At 39.5% G+C, this 15,872-nt stretch overlaps 1 protein-coding gene across 7 annotated transcripts in view; it reads left to right on the forward strand.

The window, feature by feature from the left end:
• Positions 1–2,385: 2,385 nt before the first annotated feature.
• Positions 2,386–15,872, forward strand: part of LOC140190603 (polyadenylate-binding protein 4-like) — a 39,296-nt gene continuing 25,809 nt past the window's right edge. For 4 of the 7 annotated variants that reach the window (XR_011883645.1, XR_011883646.1, XR_011883647.1 and 1 more), the window contains exons 1-4: positions 2,386–3,000; positions 11,991–12,184; positions 12,641–12,756; positions 15,362–15,501. Coding sequence is in view for 4 of the 7 variants with exons in the window: in XM_072247302.1 (XP_072103403.1) it covers positions 2,808–3,000; positions 11,991–12,184; positions 12,641–12,756; positions 15,362–15,501 (643 nt within the window). In the remaining 3 variants the exon portion in view is untranslated. Of the gene's footprint in view, positions 3,001–5,510; positions 5,691–11,361; positions 11,397–11,491; positions 11,554–11,990; positions 12,185–12,640; positions 12,757–15,361; positions 15,502–15,872 lie in introns of all 7 variants that reach the window. The other 3 variants (XM_072247304.1, XM_072247303.1, XM_072247306.1) reach the window with 3 other exon arrangements.

Consider the following 15,872-nt stretch of genomic DNA (forward strand, 5'->3'; position numbering starts at 1 on the left):
CAATCTGCTAATTACTACATTGACTGGCCTAATCTCAAACAATAATGAGGCAACCTACGGAGAAGAAGTCATCACCCTGACACAGTGGTGTCAAGGAAATAACCTCTCCCTCAATGTCACAAAAACAAAGGAGCTGGTTGTGGACTATGGGAAGAATGGAGTCAGGCTAACCCCTATTGACATCAATGGGTCTGGGGTTGAGATGGTGAACAGCTTTAAGTTCCTTGGCATAAACATAACCGAGGATCTCATGTGGTCTGTACATACCAGCTATGTGGTGAAAAAAGCACAACAGCATTTCTTTCACCTCAGACGGTTGAAGAAGTTTGGCATGGGCCCCCAAATCCTAAGAATTTTCTATAGGGACACAACTGAGAGCATCCTGACTGGCTGCATCACTGCCTGATATGGGAACTGTACATCCCTCAATTGCAGGACTCTGCAGAGAGTGGTGTGGACATCCCAGTGCATCTGTAGATGTGAACTTCTCACTATCAGGACATTTACAAAGACAAGTGTGTAAAAAGGGGCCCGAAGTATCATTGGGGAACCGAGTCACCCCAGCCACAAACTGTTCCAGCTGCTACCATCCGGGAAACAGCGTAAAGCTGAGCCTACCGGGCCTGAACACCTCCCTCTGTGACTGGATCCTAGACTTCCTGACTGGGAGACCTCAGTTAGTCTGGATTGGAAGCAGCATCTCCAACACCATCACACTGAGCACGGGGGCCCCCCAGGGCTGTGTGCTCAGTCCACCGCTGTTCACTCTGCTGACCCACGACTATGCAGCTCGAACCACATCATCAAGTTCGCTGATGACACAACCGTGGTGAGTCTCATCAGCAAGAGCGATGAGTCAGCATACAGAGAGAAGGTGTAGCGGCTAACAGACTGGTGCAGAGCCAACAACCTGTCTCTGAATGTGAACAAAACAAAAGAGATGGTTGTTAACTTCAGGAGGACGTGGAGCGACCACTCTCTGCTGAACATCGATGACTCCTCCATTGAGATCGTTAAGAGCACCAAATTTCTTGGTGTTCACCTGGCGAAGAATCTCACCTGGTCCCTCAACACCAGCTCCATAGCAAAGAAAGCCCAGCAGCATCTCTACTTTCTGCAAAGGCTGAGGAAAGTCCATCTCCCATCCCCCATCCTCACCACATTCTACAGAGGTTGTATTGAGAGCATCCTGAGCAGCTGCATCACTGCAAACACGAAGAAATCTGCAGGTGCTGGAAACTCAAGCAACACACATCAACATTGCTGGTGAACGCAGCAGGCCAGACGGCCCAAAAGGTCAACTGTACTTCTTCCTAGAGATGCTGCCTGGCCTGCTGCGTTCACCAGCAACTTTGATGTGTTTAGCTGCATCACTGCCTGGTTCGGAAATTGCACCATCTCGGATCGCAAGACCCTGCAGCGGATAGTGAGGTCAGCTGAGAAGATCATCAGAGTCTCTCTTCCCGCCATTACAGACATTCACACCACACACTGCATCCGTAAAGCAAACGGCATTATGAAGGACCCCACACACCCCTCATATAAACTCTTCTCCCTCCTGCCATCTGGCAAAAAGAACCAAAGTATTCGGGCTCTCATGACCAGACTATGTAACAGTTTCCAGGGCGCAGGCCTGCAGATACTATTTATTACAAATAACTATAATTTGCACATTTAGACGAAGAAGTGGTGAACCTGTGGAATTTGTTGCTAGAGGTGGCTGTGGAGGTCAGGTCATTGGCTATGTTTGAGGCAGAGGTTGATAGATTAATCAGGACCTGAAGGGATATGTGGAAAAGGCAGGAGATTGGGGCTGAGATGGAAATGGATCTGTCGTGATGAAATGGCAGAGCAGACTCGATGGGCCAAATGGCCTAATTCTGCTCCTATACCTTATTAAGGCATTTTAACCCACCCTATCAGACATTTGCTTTGTTCTAACCCTTCCTCCCCTATTTAATTTTACTGAAAACACACACAAAATGCTGGAGGAATTCAGTAGTTCAGGCAGTACCAACCTCCACAGATGCTGCCTGACCGGCTGAGTTCCTCCAGCATTTTTGTGTGCAGCTTCAGATTTCCACCATCTGCAGAATCTCTTGTGTTTATGGTTTCCCACTGAAAACTAACTTGCACCTCTCCGTTTTTCGCAGACTTTCTCTTTCCACAGATGTACACTGCATGAATGCCCTGAACATTTATCACCTTTGGCTCTTGCTTGACTTTCCCCTCTTTGTTTCGGATTTCCAGCGCCTGCGGGATTTTGCTTTGGTTTTGATTGGCCGGCGAGCTCGAGCGGCTTCCGGTCACGCTACCGGAAGTGACGGCCAAGCTAACGGCAGATATAAAAGGCCGCCGCCGTCCGCCTTCTGTCTCCGTCTCCTGGCCACAGAGTTCAAGTAAAGTGTGAGTGTGGGGAAGCTGGAGCAGCGCACACTCACTTCAAAAAGCGTAAAAAAAACCTAAAAAATCAACAAACAATAAAAAAAAGAACGCAACCAAGTTTTAGAAGAGGATAAAAGAATCTCATTAATTTTATTTTTTAAGAAACAGCTCTAGCCAGGCCTCAGCCACGCTCCGGGATTTGATTCGGACAAACCTTACGAAGTTTCTGGAACATAAGTATTGGAAACGGTCGTTTTTTTTAGAACAAAACCTGGGATCCCACCTAGCTGACAAGTTTGATCGTCTGATATCGGGGGGAGGGGGGGAGGAAAGCCTCGGCCGGCGCGACCGTTATCTGGAAGCCGCGGTGTTCCGTTGGTGAGAGAACCCTCCCGGTGTTTGAAAGCCGTCGGGTTCTGAAGATGAATCAGACCGGTGCCAGCTACCCCATGGCCTCGCTGTACGTCGGTGACCTCCACCCAGATGTAACGGAGGCCATGTTGTACGAGAAGTTCAGCCCGGCCGGGCCCGTGCTGTCCATCAGGGTGTGCAGGGACATGATAACCAGGAGATCGCTCGGCTACGCCTATGTCAACTTCCAACAGCCTGCCGATGGTGAGCCCCTTTTATTTAAACCCCTCTGCCATCCGGTAACTCCTTTGGTTTTAGGCTGTGAGCGCCGGCGTCTCTTTTAAATAACGGAGGCCTTCATCAACCCAGCGAAGAATTGATCACGTATCAATAACCAGATCAGTGCTCACTTGCAAACATGGGAGTTTTTAAAAAAAAAAATCGATTCCTGATAACTTTCCACCCTTGGCAGCAACGGTTTTCCAAAAAAAAAAAAAAATTCCTTGGTGGTGTCTCACCGTCCTAATTTCTCCGATGCAATAATTATCCAATGGAAGGCAGTAACGTGCTGTAGAATAGATCACAATTTAGAAAATGGATTAGTCAAGTCTGTTGAAGGGGTAGGAATCTGATGACCTTGAAGATCCCTGTATGAACATTAATATTGATTTATCTTTTCAATGTGATAAGTGAATTGATAGTATTTTAGAAGATATTCTGATAAAAGTGCACAGAGGCATGCCAGCAGTTAATATTTAGTGGGTGCAGAAACAGGTAGCAATCTTTTGGGCCCATGGCTTCATTGAAATGTAGAGCAGTCCCATGGATCACTAGAAGGTTGCACCATTAGTTCTGCTTCTTGATCAATCAAATTAACAAATTGGGTAGATACCATATGCCTCCCATAGCTTTGCATGAGCATTGTGTTGATCAATATTGTTCAACAAATAAGCATTTGTAAAGAACTGGCATTCCTTTATTGAGAAACAGCACAGAATAGAGCCTTGGAGCAAATCTCCCACCTTAATCCTAGCCTTATTGGAAAATCTACATTGACCTACTAACTGGTACATCTTTGGGCTGTGGAATGAAACCGGGGCACCCAGAGGAAACCCATGTGGTCACGGGGAGAGCATACAAATTACTTATAGTAGTGGGAATTGAACCTGGGTCGCTGGTACTGTAAAGCGTTGAGCTAACAGCTTCACCACCATGCTGCCTCAACACCGCACCATTCACACTTAAGGACTGGTCATGAACCCAGGATTTTCATATGTTGTCACTGCTTCCCCATCCAACCCCCACTTTTGTTCATCATTTAAACACCTTCCCCCCCACCCTCATCTTCGCACCCACCAGTCCTTTTAGTGCAACCAGTCACTATTTGACCTTGCTGCTTTCTGTGCATTGTCTCCAGACCATGTCGTTTTTGACTGCCAGTGCCACCTTTTATTGCCCGAGCAGCAATCCACCTCTGCCTGCCCAATTCTTGGTTGCATTTTCTTCGTCCCCACCCATGTTCTGTCCCTATTCCTGCACAATCTCACTGAGCCCAACCCTGACATTGAATTCTCACTGCATTCCCCATTCTCCCCTCCTGGTGTGTTCTTCCTGCTGAGTTCCTCCAGCGCATTGAGAGTGTTCTTTCTGCTCTCTTCCCTTTTGCTGTGTTCTCCTGTAGGTTCCCCCCATTCCCTATTCCAACAGCTCACTCAAATCCCCATGTGATGCTTTGTTCCCTGACCAGCCAACAATCTCCTTCTCTCCTGCTCTTACACTCTCTTCTAAACTGCTCAACCCATCTTTTAATCTCTTATTTTGACACCTCCTTGTTTACATGAACCATTATTCCTCCCCCTTCCCTCTCTAGTCTCTTTGCCATGACAATGACCAATTTTTGACAATGTTAATGGAACTTGAACTTGGGCCATTGATGATCTCCTTTCTCCGTTGTCCAAAGTCACTGGTATGGTTGGAGTTCATCAAAGTTCAACTGTACAGGGAATTGTTCTATACAGCTTCACCAGAGCCCTTGATGGCTGGCTTTGCCCATATCCACCTCTCATAATGAGGACAGAGGTTTAGACTTGAGAAGCAACAGTGTTAATTGAATAGGCTGAGATTTGTTGCTGATGAACATTGGGGGTTAGGGAAGGGAAGAATGTCTGTCCAGTTACTGCTGTGATATTAAGCTTGCAGGTCTCTGGTGCATTTTTCAATCAGAAGTTTAAACTCCCATAAATAAGATTGAGGTTAATTATAGCATCCTCAAATTTACTGGTTGTTTAGTTAATCATTTCAGGTTGTCTATATTACATTAAATGCTCTGGAAACATTTTGACCTTTGGTGACATAAACGGTCCATACTATACATTGATTGTAGTATATTATTTTTTTAAAAAAAAACTAATTCTGTGATCCACTTTAAATGTTTACTTTTTCCTGGGTGAGTCATGTTTAATGTATTTACATTTATTTTAGGGAGTATGACATTCAGCCATTTCATATTCTACCTTATTTTCTGATAGTGAATTATGAAGGAATCAGCTTCCATCCACAAGAAAATCTAAATGATACTGAGTTTTGTCGTTGAGGTTTAGCCCACATAATAGGGTAAAAGAAGATACTAAACTTGATCTAATCCAACATTACAAATTTCAACACAATAATGACCACTATGGTGAAATGTGGATAACTATATCCTTCTGATTTCATTGTTGCACTCAGATTATTTGTTTAAATGTTTGTTAAAATGTTTAAAAAATCTTTTTCAGTTGTTGTTCTGTGATCCTCCTGACATCACAGCACCAGCTCTAACACAAAACAATGAAAGGTTCTGATGCTGAGCGAAACTGTGCAACTGTCGTGGGCTTAACCACAGTTCTCAGCCAATCGGAATCCTCCTTTATCTTAATCAGAATTAAATGTTCAACCACCAGCAATCTACACGCATGGTAAGAAGCAACTCAAACATTTACACATTTTCCATAATAAAGTATGAAGCACTATTCTAATATGCTCAACCTCAATCTTCTGGTATCACGTAATTTTTCCCCTGTAGTGAAGACTTTCTCATCACTTGATTTATGCAAGGTATTTTTTAATGAAATTTGTTTCTAACAAGTGCTATTTAAGGGAATGCTGTTGCCATCACGGATATTCAGCAGAATATTGTGTGCTTGGAAGCCATTTATCACTATTTTTGTTAACATTATTGAAGATTATACTTCTAATATTTTGGAAGTGCCACTGTACAGATTTTTAAAGTCACGGTTGCATTCATGCAATCGTAGTGACAGCAGTGCATATAAGAATCAAATGAGGTAGTGTTGGTGAATTACAACAGTTTAAACATTGGTCTGATCACTTTAGCTTCATTTGTTTTCCCAATTGTGGCACATGCTTGCTATCAATTTATTACACCAAGCAACTCATCATAAAACTGAAGGACACCTAAAGGATAATTTTAAAATTTGTCCCTTTACGCAAGTTATAATTACTGTCAAGTTCTCCGGCTTTTTATTGTGGTTGATGTGGTGTGTTATTGATGGATTAGAAAGTTAATTGTTAACTTTGGTTGTGACTTTGTACCTTCACTTACAGTTAACCTGCTTTGTTCTTCTCAATATCATTAAGCCATTTCTATTTAGGCATGCCACAGTAAAATGAAACTATGCTGTGTAGGTATTAAAAATAAGTTTGACCCATTGGCATTAAAATGTTTAAATATATAGTGAGTGGTTGAAACTGGATCTGGGCTTTATGCATAAATGAGAAAAAAATAATCAGGCAGTGGAAGAATATGCAGAAAGTAGCAGGAAACAGTGTAATTTTCAGAAATTTAGTTAAATGAAATATGCTAGTCAAGTTTTTTTTGTTCAGGTGGGTTGTGGTTATTGTAAATTCTTATCTTATTCACTGTAAGATGACTTCTAGTCTGTTTCATAAAATGACTTTTTTTTCAGAAATATCATCTTTAAATCCATTTTATACTTCATTCCTGGGAATGATATCATAATTCCCAATTATTCCTGAGAAAGTAACAATTAGCCAGCAACTTGAATTGCTACGGTCCTCAGTGAAGTATTCCTGTAATGTCATCAGGTCAAGTGTTTCAATATTGTAAAATAAGTGATGGGCAGTGCATTTTTCATAAAGTAAGGGTGGTGTGTGACTTGGAAGTTTGCAGGTAGCGAAATGTCCATGTACCTGTTGTTCTTGGGCTTTGAAGTGATTTAAAGTGTTTCGTTTGCAATTTGATTTTAACTGTAAGCTAACATTTTTTGACAATTTGGTTGTGATAAACTTTAAATCTTTGAGGCAAAATGTTATAAAGATTGAGGGTGGAGTTGAATCTCAGAAGATTGATGTGTTTCCCTGCACAGAACCATTAAAAATGAAAGTGCAAATTTAGAATGTTTCAAGAATCAGCGAAGTGCCAGAAAAATAAATTAGTGTACTGAATTTGAAAGTCAGAAGCTGATTAAAAGTAGCAATTTTAATAGGCACTTTAAAAAAACTCAATGTATGTGTGCAGGGATTTTAAAAATTGAACGGAATTAAAAGCCACATATTGTAATCATTAAGAAAATAAGTGTCATTTTCTTTAGGTAAATGCCTCTTGTAAAGGCCAAAATGTCCAAGTGTCCCTGATTCAAAACCAGTTACTGAACTGGTCATCTGTACATTGAGATTTTATTTTGGTTAAACCCCAGGAAAGGAGATAGGCTCATGCCATGTGGCTTGTGTAATGTTGATTCAGCTTTATAGCCAGCACATGCCTTTAAAAGACTACTTGCTAAAAATAGCCAGCGATGAAGTACAAAAGAAGTTATGTGGCCTATTGATGGTGCTTTTGTAAAATGCCTGTGTATCATCCTGTAATGTGGCATCGTAACTTTCACTGGCTTTTAATTATGTGTAAAATACTGCATAAACTTTACATGTCCCTAAAACTTTCAGAAAATCTACTAAGTTACATGACAGTTAATTAAGACTTTTCAATTGCTGAAAAATACAAGACTGATAATTCCTGAAATATGGAAAGTTGCTATCTGAAACAAAGTTTTGGGAGGTATGCACACAAATAGAATAAACATTTAGGATTTTGCTTTCATAATTGTAAAATACTTGATAGGGGATGGATAGTACTGATTATACTGAGATCATGCAGATGAGAATTCCAAGGTGTAGAAATTTCAGGGGTCAAAAACTTGAATTCAAAATTTGAGTAGAAATTCATCTTGATTGCTTGTGTTACACATATAATTTATAGCAGCACTGTGCTCTTGATTTCAAGATTAGGTTGCATTGACTTTTGTGAAGCAAAGTTGTGAATATAGATTCTAATGCATAATCACTATTACATCTCACACGTGCATAAATGAATGAGGAGTTTTTTATGTCTTTTTTGTTGAAGGGAAGCAAGACATCTGGGTCTGATTGAAGCGTTTTCAAGGAGTGGAAGCCTCCTTTTATCTCTGCCTCTCTCTTGCCAATGGCAAGCAAATTTTCATGGAAATCTAAAAGTTATTAGCTGAAATTGATGTGGTTACCAAGGATAGCAATAAATGAACTTGATTAGAAGAGATAATTTTTCATCTGCTTAGATTGATCTTCATTGTAATTAATAGATCTTGTAACAAATCTGAAATGTATTTTCTTTGCAATCTTAAATTGTCAAGGCTAATCTGTTTCCTTATGTTGCCAATTCATTTGCAATATTGCATCAATTCCCAGTTGGTGACCTAATCCTATTCAATTAGAAACCTTTACAGAAAGGTGTTTCTGATTAAATATGATGGTATAAGTTAGGTGACTGGTTTCTACCTAACATCTGGAAAGAGTGAAAGTGCAAAGTATTTGATGTCATTCTACAGATTGTTAGAGTATTACTGTATTTGTGACTGCATGTTCCATGGTTGCTTTTGATTGTGGGGCACCTTGGCAAGATCGCGCTGGCAATGAATCTCAACAACATTTCTCTGAGCTTCTGGGAGCAGCAATGTACAGACATGAGTAAAACACTGATTCGAATGATTAAATGTAAACCAGCTCTATTTACCCTGCTTTGAAGGCTGCTATCCCCAAAAAACTACTAGGCAGGCTCCAATGGAGTACCTGGTAAGGCTCTGAAAACTTGTGTCAACCAACTGGTGGGAGTATTCAAGGACATTTACAACCTCTCATTGCTATGGGTGAAAGTTCCAAAAGATGCTTCAAGGCGGCCACAATTATACCAGTGCCTAAAGAGTAATGTGAGCTGCCTCAGTGACTATTGCCCAGTAGCACTCATATCTACGGTGAAGAAATGCTTTGAGAGGTTGGTCATGGCTGGAATGAACTCCTGCCTCAGCAAGGACCTGGACACACTGCAATTTGCCTATTGCCACAATAGGTTCTATGGCTGAAACAATCTCAGTGGCTCTTCACACAGCCTTAGATCACCTGGACAATCTAAACACCTATGTCAGGATGCTGTTCATTGATTATAGCTCTGCATTTAACACCATAATTCCCACAGTCCTGATTGATAAGCTACAGAACCTGGGGCTCTACCTTCCTCTGCAATTGAATCCTTAACTTCCTAACCAGAAGATCACAGTCTATGTTAATTGGTGATGATATCTCCTCGCTGATCAACATTGGCGTGCCCTAAGAGTGTGTGCTTAGCTCATTGCTCTACTCCCTCTATGCCCATGACTGTGTGGCTAGGTATAGCTCAAATGGCATCTATAAATTTGCTGATGATACAGCCATTGTGGGGAGAATCTCAGATGGAGATGAAAGGGTGTACGGGTGTACAGGAGTGAGATGTACTGCTAGTTGAGTGTTGGAGCAACAACCTTGCAGTGTCAGATGAAAGAGCTGTTTATGGACTTCTGGAAGGGTAAGACAAGGGAACATGAACCAATCCTCATCGAGGGATTGGAAGTGGAGAGAGTGAGCAGCTTCAAGTTCCTGTGTGTTAAGATCTCTGAGGATCTAATCTGGTCCCAACATATCGATGCAGTTATAAAGAATGCAAGACAGAGGCTAAATTTCATTCGGAGTTTAAAGAGATTTAGTTTGTCAACTGATACACAAACTTCTACAGATATATCATGGAGAGCATTCTGACAGGCTGCATCACTGTCTGGTATGGAGGGGGATGCTATTGCACAGGACTGAAAGAAGTTACAGAAAGTTGTAAAATTAGTCAACTCCATCTTGGGTACCAGCCTCTGTAGTATGGAAGACATCTTTAAGGAGCGGTGCCTCAGAAAGCAACATCCATTACTGGGGACTCCCATCATTCATGGTATGCCCTCTCCTCATTGTTATTGTCAGGAAGGAGGTATTGAAGCATGAAGACAGACATAAACAGCGATTCAGGAACAGCTTCTTCCTCTCTGCCATATGATTCCTAAATGGACATTGAACCCATGAACACCACTACACTTTTTTAATATATATTCTTACTGTTTTTGCGCTATTTTAATATATTAAATGTGTATGTATGTGTGTGTGTGTATATATATATATATATATTTACTATAATTGATTGACTTATTTTCTTTTTTTCTTTATACAGTATCATGTATTGCATTGTACTACTGCTGCTATGTTAACAAATTTCATGACACATGCCGGTGATAATGAATCTGATTCTGAAACATTATTAAATTTCCCAGTGTAATTTTTATTAATTCTGCTTTCCCCTGAACTGATTGAAAATTTATTTGGTATCGCTGATAAATATTAGAATCAAAATCAGATTTAATACTACTAGCATAGTTATGAAATTTGTTGTTATGTGGCAGCAGTACATTGCAATACATAAAAACTGTAAATTACAGTAAGAAGTGTGTGTGTGTGTGTATATATATGAATAATTGGTACAAAAACAGAAAAGGCTTTTACAAATAAAGGTTAATGTACTTTTATACACGTTAAGCTTTATTTGTGAGGCTTCTACTGAGTATTGGGATAATAGTGTCATAGACAAAGACAGTAGTTCTGCCCACTGTGTCCATTTAAAACATATTTACACTAATCTTATTTTTAATTTTTTTATTTTCCCCACATTCTCATCAACTCTACTCATCTCTCCCCATCCCTATTAAAATTTCTACTGCTCACCTACACATGATGGGCAATTTACAGTGGTCATTTAGTCCTTAACCCACACAGGACAGGACGCTGGAGCACCTGGGAGGAAACCTCTGTGTATTCACAGAGAGAATGTTGAAACAACATCCAAAGGCAGGATTGAGCCCAGGTCTCTGCCCCACTATGCTGAGCAAAGTGTGGAAATATTTCTTCTGCTGAATTTCACTGACCTTACTGGATGATTGAAGGAACAGCCATACATATTGCAAATAGCATAGATGAATATTAACAATGAAGTGATTTATATGAAATATTTTTGGAATATGTAATGTTCTGATTCCTTTTGAAATTTTACTCTACAATGGAATAGTAGAACTGGACCTACACCATGTGGCTTTAAAAATTTTTTTTCTTCCCATATTGATTTTTAGGTGTGAAATGGTATAGGAAAGACAAATATCATGAATGTTTTATATTCACGAAACTTAACATATTATTCTGCATTTTAATAATGTTCTCTAAACATTCTCTTAGATTTCATGTGACACCTAATTTGACAAAGGCAGAAGGTCTGTATGTTACAGAATAAAACTTCTGATTTCTACTTTATTACTCATCATAATTATCAGTTCTTGTCTAAACAGTAATTCCATCCCTTCTGTAGATATTTTCAAGAATAAGAATAAAGACTCAAGGATGGGATTCATTGAATCGTTATGGCATTAAGTAAGGCTATTCTGCTTACCATGTCTGTACTGGCTTTGTCAAGAAATCTTGTACCATAAAAAGATAAAATCTTACACTTCTTTGTATTATTTTAATTTGGACCATTCAGTGATACTAGTCTGCTGAGAACCCTGTAACTTCTCTTTAGTCCAGATCATGACTAAATATTACTGTTTTTTGTACCCTTGTATAGCGAGCATGTTGTTCAAAGTTACTGAGAAGGAGAGACTTCCACAATTGAAATATGGTAGTTTATCAGTAAGATGCTTTAAATACACTTACTGGGCAGGATCATTCAGCCATCAAGAGAAAGGAGTTTGTCATGGAGGGAGCAGCACAGCATTTTATTAAGCAGTGTAACCAGTTTCTATTTTAAGAGAGTCCCTGCTAAATTTAACTTTGATTGGAAAACTATTGAGGTGTTCTTCCTATTGTAGCTGAACGGGCCTTGGATACCATGAACTTTGATGTCATCAAGGGGAGGCCAATCCGCATCATGTGGTCACAGCGTGACCCATCTCTGAGAAAGTCCGGAGTTGGCAATGTATTCATCAAAAATCTGGACAAGTCCATTGACAACAAGGCTCTGTACGACACCTTCTCTGCATTTGGAAACATCTTGTCTTGTAAGGTGGGTTTGCTATCATGACAGTAAAATGTAATCTTAAATCTGTCGCTTTCTTATCCGTCCCTGATTCAATACCCTTGCAGCTTTGTCTGTTTAGAAGGTTAGTGACATTGTGAGAAAGCCTCACCAGTCTAGAAGAATTTTGCCCTGGAATATACCAAGGGACTAGATCTTAGTATCAGTATTTTACCAGATCCCTGTTATTTGGTGTTCAAGTCAATTAAATATGAGAAGAAATCTGTGGGGGAAAACATCAATCTACAAATCCACACCATGTCATATAATTCTCGGCAAGAAAAATTTTCATTCATCAGAAGCAGATAAACTTCATCAAAGCACTTAACACATCAATTAAGGACAGAACCTCTAGTAAGCCAGAGAATATTTTGTGTGTGTTGCTTTGGATTTTTAGCATTGGCAGAATTTCTTGTGTTTGGCATTGGTATTTTGCCTTTTCAGGTGGTATGTGATGAAAATGGTTCCAAGGGATATGCTTTTGTTCACTTTGAAACTCAGGATGCTGCAGATCGAGCAATTGAGAAAATGAATGGCATGTTGCTAAATGATCGGAAAGTGTGAGTACCCTAGTAACATTAAAAAGCCAATTAATAGTTTTCATATCTAGACAAACAAAAATTGGAAAATTAATTGAAAAATATCGTAATATTTTATTGTGTTGATTTGGTCCATTCAGTGTTTATTTTTGTTGCTTTTTTCCCTTCTGTTCTTCCCTACTGTAATTCCGCTTTTGTTTTTTTTTTTAAGTTTTATCCCCCCAGCTTAAGGTATTCTCTTAGATCTTAGTACCTATTTGATAATTGTGTCTAGCATTTCGTAAACTGAGATAAGTTAAAAAGTCACCATAAAATATTATTTTTGTCCATCCAAGACATAAAAGTAGAAATACAATTGCAAGAATAAGTTTGTGAACCTGGTTTTCTGCATTAATTACTCACAAAATATGGTCTGATCTTCATCTATGTCACAATAATAGACAAACACAATCTTCCTGAACTAATAACACACAAACAATTGTATCTTTCATGTCTTTATTGAACACATTGTTTAATCATTTGCAGACTAGCCTGGAAAAAGTATGTGAACCCTTATATTTAATAACTGGCAGAACCTCCTTTAGCAGCAATAACCTCCGCCAAACGTTTCCTGTAGCTACTGATCAGACTTGCACAACAGTGAGGAGGAACTTTAGACCAATCCTCCATACAAAACTTCCAGTTCATCAGTGTTTCTGGGATACCTTGCTTGAACAGCCCTCTTCAGGTCATGCCACAGCATCTCAATTGGGTTAAAGTCTGGAATCTGATCTGGCCATACCAAAACATGAATTTCCTTTTTAAGCCGTTTTGTTGTTGATTTTCTCTTGTTTCTCATCATTGTCTTGTTGAGTCATCCAACTTCTATTATACTTCAGATGACGGACTGCTACCCTGACATCCTCCTGTAAATTGTTTTGATACAGTTTTGAATTCATTGTTCTCTCAATGATTGCAAGCTGCCCCAAACCATGATGCTCCTTACACCATGCCTTACTATTGGGATGAGGTTTTGGTGTTGGTGCTTTCAGTGTCCTTTTCCCTCCAAACATAGCAGTGCGCATTTCTGCCAAAATGTTCAACTTCTCTCTCATCTGTCCACAGAACATTGTCCCTGAAGCATTGTGGAACATCCAGGTGGTCTTTTGCAAACTCGAGACATGCAGCAATGTTTGTTTTGGAGAGCAGAGGTTTTGTCTGTGGTGTCCTTCCATGAAAACCATTCTTGTTCTGTGTTTTTCATGTGGTGGACACATGAATGGAGACTTTATCAACCTGTAGAGATTTCTGCGGGTCTTTTGCTGTTACCCTTGGGTTCTTTTTCACCTCCTTCAGCATTGCACATTGTGCTCTTGGTGCGATCTTAGCAGGACGCCTGCTCCTAGGGAGAGCAGTAGCAATACTGAAATTCCTCCATTCATAGGCAATGAACTGTGGACCGATGAACAATAGGCCTAAAGAAATGCTTGCGGCCTTTTCCAGCTTCATGCATCTCTACAATTCTTTAAAGGGTCCTCTGAAAGTTGTTTTGATCAAGGCACCATGCACATTAACAGATCTTTTTTGAAAAGTGCAGGCTCTGTCAGTAACTTGACTTGGTGTCTTTTTTTTAAACCACCTGTACAACCCGCACCTCCAATCTCATCTCATTGATTGGAACGCCTGACTCCAAATAGCTATGTAGAAGGCATTACTCCAGGGTTCACATACTTTTATGAACCTGGACTGTGATTGTTTAAATGGTGTATTTGGTATTGAATAGAAGTAGTACAGTTGTTTGTGTGTTATTAGTTTAGGCAGATTGTGTTCGTCTACTGTTGTGACTTAGATGAAGATCAAACCACATTTTATGAGTAATTGTTGCAGAAAACCAAGTAATTGCAAAGTGTTCACAAACTTTTTCTTGGAACTTTATTGTATTGGAATGTTTTGGAGGGATTGCAGACAAGAACTAGGTGTTGGTGTTTCATGCTGCTTTGCATTACCTGAAGAATCAAATAAGCTTTTAAATTATAATTTTATTAAGAAATTGAGTTAAGGTCATGTGATCAGCTTTAGGGACATAAATATCAATACTCGATGTGTGATACATAAGTCTGCTAAGCTGTTGGGAGAAAGCAAGCCATTCATGCCATGTAGGATTTATTTTTGGGGTACAAAATAGAGATGTAAAAAAATTTCTTATTTTGCCCTTTTCATCAGTAAGATACTTCATTGTTTTGATGTTCCTACTGAATATGTGGAGTTTGTTAATATTGAATTGTCTGTTATAAAGGCAGACAACTCTAAGGAACTGAAAGTATCTCTAAGTATAAATGTCCATTCTATTAGCCCCTCATTTATTTTTAATCTTAACTGTTTGTTTCTGACTCTGTTTAGTGCTGTTATTAAAGTTTATAGATTACATGAAAAAACATGTAGAAGTGTTTTATCATGGAGAATGAGAAGTATTTACAAAGAAGTTCTGTTGAGATTTAACCTATTAAAATGTTGCATATTAAATTCTTAGTAATTATTACATAAATACTTTTAAAGCGGAAGTGTGACTTCATTTTAACTTTCAATGGATCATAGAACTTGCATGATGTTTGAGGGTCACTAAATACTGCGCAATTGTTTAATTTAGATTTGTTGGCCGTTTTAAGTCTCGTAAAGAGAGAGAGGCTGAACTGGGGGCAAAGGCTAAAGAATTTACTAATGTTTACATAAAGAACTTTGGAGATGATATGGATGATGAACGACTCAAAGAAATGTTTGACAAATTTGGTGAGTGGAATCTGACAGATCTGTGGCTCAAAGTATACTTTTCTAGGGTATGAGAAGAAGAATTCTGGCAACAACATTCTATGATGTTTGTATTGTGGGTACTATGTTCATATTTCCTTTAAACCTAAAGATTTCAGTATAGTACTTGACTATTCTTTCATGCTCTGCCATTTCATCATGGCTAATCCATTTTTCCTCTCAGTCCCAATTTTCTACCTCCTCCCTGTATCCTTTCATGCCCTGATTAATCAAGAATTTGTCAACCTCTGCCTTAAGTGTACCCAATGACCTGGCCTCCACAGCAGCCTGTGGCAAAGAATTCCACAGATTCACCACTCTTTGGCTTAAAAAATACCACCTCATCTCTGTTC

The sequence above is a fragment of the Mobula birostris genome, chromosome 30 (genome assembly GCF_030028105.1).
Source record: "Mobula birostris isolate sMobBir1 chromosome 30, sMobBir1.hap1, whole genome shotgun sequence".
NCBI classification, from domain to species: Eukaryota; Metazoa; Chordata; class Chondrichthyes; order Myliobatiformes; family Myliobatidae; genus Mobula; species Mobula birostris.